This window comes from Scyliorhinus canicula, unplaced genomic scaffold (assembly GCF_902713615.1).
Source record: "Scyliorhinus canicula unplaced genomic scaffold, sScyCan1.1, whole genome shotgun sequence".
NCBI classification, from domain to species: Eukaryota; Metazoa; Chordata; class Chondrichthyes; order Carcharhiniformes; family Scyliorhinidae; genus Scyliorhinus; species Scyliorhinus canicula.
This window is the reverse complement of record NW_024056030.1, coordinates 42,856-46,523: the sequence shown is the minus strand read 5'-3', so window position 1 is coordinate 46,523 and position 3,668 is coordinate 42,856. Positions and strand designations below refer to the sequence as shown.

The window sequence follows — 3,668 nt, the reverse complement described above, 5'->3', positions numbered from 1 at the left end:
CAGGAAGTAGGAGAAAAAATTGTAGAAAGATGTAAGTTCAGAACTTGGACAAAAATGTACTCTAGACACGGTTTGGTCCAGTAGGTTAGTGGAGGGAAGCAGCAGAGGCAGCTGATCGGATTGTCTCAATCTCAGTGACAAAGAAGTTGTGTGAGCCCCTCATAGTTGTTGTTGAAGATGAGGATGGAGGAGACGGGGAGAAGGAGACCTTCAAAAGGATCAAACTTGCGTTAGCGATATTAAAAAGACACCACACGCTTTGTTTCACACAAACTGATTTTTATTCAGAATTTAATTCCTTGTGACTGGATTAGAGTTTATGAACATCAGCAGTAATTGACCCCAGTGAACATGTTCCAGTCCAGGATGTGATGAACAGCAACCAATCACTGAAGTTACTTGTGAACTTGCTGGTGCATCAGCAGGTTGGATAACTGAGTGAATCCCCTCCCACACTCGGAGCAGATGAACGGCTTCTCTCCAGTGTGAACTCGCTGGTGTACAGTGAGGTCAGATGATCGCCTGAATCCACTTCCACAGTGAGAGCACCTGAAAGGTCTCTCATCAGTATGAACACGTTGATGAGATATCAGTTCCCCAGAACTTTTATAACACCTCTCACATTCTGGACATTTAAATGGTCTCTCCCCAGTGTGAACTCGCTGATGTACAGAGAGGTCAGATGATCGTCTGAACCCAGTCCCACAGTGAAAGCACCTGAACGGCCTCTCCTCGGTGTGAACACGTTGATGGGACATCAGTTCCCCAGAACTTTTATAGCACTTCCCACAGTCTGGACATTTAAATGGTCTCTCCCCAGTGTGAACTCGCTGGTGTCTCAGCAGATTGGAGGAATGAGCAAATCCTTTCCCACACTGCGAACAGGTGAATGGCCTCTCCCCAGCATGAATGTGTTGGTGTGTCTGCAAGTGGTATGAGTGTGTGAATCCCTTGCCGCACTCGAAGCAGGTGAACGGTCTCTCCCCAGTGTGAGTACGCTGATGGATTTTCAACTTGGATGGATAATCAAATCCCTTCCCACAATCCTCACATTCCCATGGTTTTTCCCCTGTGTGACTGCATTTATGTTTCGAAAGGCCAGATGATCGACTGAAGCCTTGTCCACACACAGAACACATGTACGGTTTCTCCCCAGTTTGAGCGGTGCATCTTCCTTCCATCTTCAAACTCCCATGATATTTATGCTACGAACATTTTGGTGAGTGTAGATCTTGATGTGATGGTTAGTTTGAATTTCCTGACTGAAATTCCTTCACTTCTAATACTCTGCGAAATTGATTCAAAACAGAAAATAGGGAGTGAGAGAGAACCCACAAAAACACATAGGCAGGTTGTGAAATTGATTTGAATGAATCTGGACATTTGTAGGGCCGGCACTGGGAAAAAGTGACCATGAAAACTGCTGGGTTGTCATAAAAAACTGGTTCACCTCTATGGGAGGAGAGAGGGAGTGTGTGCGAGTGGGGGAGTAGGCAGGGCCGGCCTAAGGTACCGGCAACGCGGGCAGTCGCCCGGGGCGCCAGAGCCTCGGCCCCCCCCCCCCCCCCGAAGGGCGCCGAAGTTCAGCTTGCCCGGGGCGCCAGCAATCCTAGGGCCGGCGCTGGGAGTAGGTAAGGGTGCGGGAGAGAGAGGGTGTGTGAGACAGAGAGCATTTGGGAGAGAGAGGGAGAGACAGAGGGTGTTTGTGTGTGTGTGTGTGAGTGAGTGAGTGAGAATGTGTAAACACCGCGAATGGTAATGACCTGAAATGCAAACACTTAATGTTCGAAGGACGATAATGTTCACTTCCTGATGAATCGAGTGAAGCTGTCACATTGTGATGTAAGAGTTTGCTCGAGGTTCCTGTCTGTAAATCCTCTTCTAATACCCTGAAAATGAAATTTACAAAAGGTATCAATGTCAATCCAAAAATGGAATTCAGAAAATAAATTTGTGGTTTGGGTTTGTCGTGCATAAATTCTCCCTTTCTAACTTCCTGGAAAAGGAGTTTGCCAAACCCATCATTGTGTGGGGTGGCACGTTGGCACAGCGATTAACACCGCTGCCTCAGAGCACCAGGGACCTGGCCTTTTGGGTCACTGTCTGCGTGGGTCATTGTCTGTCCGTGTTTGCGTAAATTTCTTCGGGGGTGCTCCAGTTTCCTCCCGCAGTCCAAAGGTGGATTAGCCGTGTTAAATTGCCTCTTATGTCCAAGATATGTGTGTTCAGTGGGGTTACGGGAATAGGGTGGGGGCTTGGGTCGGGTGTTCTTTCAGAGAATCTGTGCAGACTTGATGGGCTGAATGGCCTCCTTACACTCTGTCAGGATTCTATGATTGTCAGCCTAGGATGGAAATTCCCGCTCTGCTCCCTAATCCAGTGTGACCTTTCAAGCTCCCCGCTGCACTGTTAAAAAAGAATCTAAGTACCCAATTATTTATTTATGTATTTATTTATTTCCAAATATGGGGCAATTACTGATACTGCGCATGCTTTAATCACAACTTGGCCCCGCCCTTCATTCACTCTGACTCGTTGGAGGACCAGCTCCGCTCGGTCGGTCCTCCAGTCCCGCCCCTCCTCTTCCTATTGGTCCGGAGCCGATGTCAATCACTCGGGCATTGAAATGAAAAGTCACAAGTAGGCTTCAAATGAAGTTACTGTGAAAAGCCCCTAGTCGCCACATTCCGGCGCCTGTTCGGGGAGGCTGGTACGGGAATTGAACCGTGCTGTTGGCCTGCTTTGGTCTGCTTTCAAAGCCAGCGATTTAGCCCTGTGCTAAACCAGCCCTAACCATTGTGACAGTTCCAGATGGTGAGAGCCGCCACAGGCTCAGGCAGATTGTCCAATATTTTAAAAAATAATAATTTTAGACTACCCAATTCATTTTTTCCAATTAAGGGACAATTTAGCGTTGTCAATCCACCTACCTTGCACATGGGGATGAAACCCACGCAGACAGAGGGATAATTTGCAAACTCCACACACAGTCACCCAGGGCCAAGATTCGAACCCGGGTCCTCAGTGCCGTAGTCCCAGTGCCAACCACTGCACTGCCCTCTCCCTTCTGCACTTTGCCCTTCGTCCTCATCAGCAGTCCCTCAATTTGAGGATGACGTCTACCTCGGGTCTTGAGTTTCTGCCATGGGTGGACAGAACCACAGATCTTTAGACCATGAGGTATTGGGATCCGGAGAGCAGGATGTTTTTCCCTTTCTTTCCATCAATCCACAGCCCCATCATTCAGACATTGGGACTCAAACAGTGGTATAGTTTGATGGACAAGTTGTCTCCATTCTGAACAATGGGGAACAAGCTCCTCCCACTCATTGAAACCACCCCAACAAAGATGACGATCACGCATGCGCCCTGACGCACAACCAATAAAGATGGCGGCCGTTAATCCAGGTCTAAAATGACAGGCTGCAGCCTCACTCGGTACAATCTGGGTCCCGTAAACTCTTTTCAGATTTTAGTGACTCACACAATGTGCTAACGCAGCGTTTCCAACATTCCCCGCGATCTCACGCACGCTACATATTGTTAACCGCCTCTTACTATTTATGGATGCAAAGAAGAAACAGCCACTCTCCATCGCCATTACTGATACTGCGCATGCTTCAATCACAGCCCGGCCACGCCCTTCATTCACTCCGATTGGTTGGAGG

At 48.3% G+C, this 3,668-nt stretch overlaps 1 protein-coding gene across 1 annotated transcript; it reads right to left on the bottom strand.

Moving 5' to 3' along the window:
* Positions 1-755: 755 nt before the first annotated feature.
* Positions 756-3,108, bottom strand: LOC119961707. Its single transcript, XM_038788994.1, has 3 exons — positions 2,931-3,108; positions 1,764-1,889; positions 756-1,287 (listed from the first exon to the last, which is right to left on the bottom strand). The coding sequence occupies exons 1-3, from the start codon at positions 3,089-3,091 to the stop codon at positions 1,245-1,247; spliced, it is 330 nt and encodes a 109-aa protein (XP_038644922.1). The 5' UTR covers positions 3,092-3,108; the 3' UTR covers positions 756-1,244.
* Between the last annotated feature and the right edge of the window lie 560 nt (positions 3,109-3,668).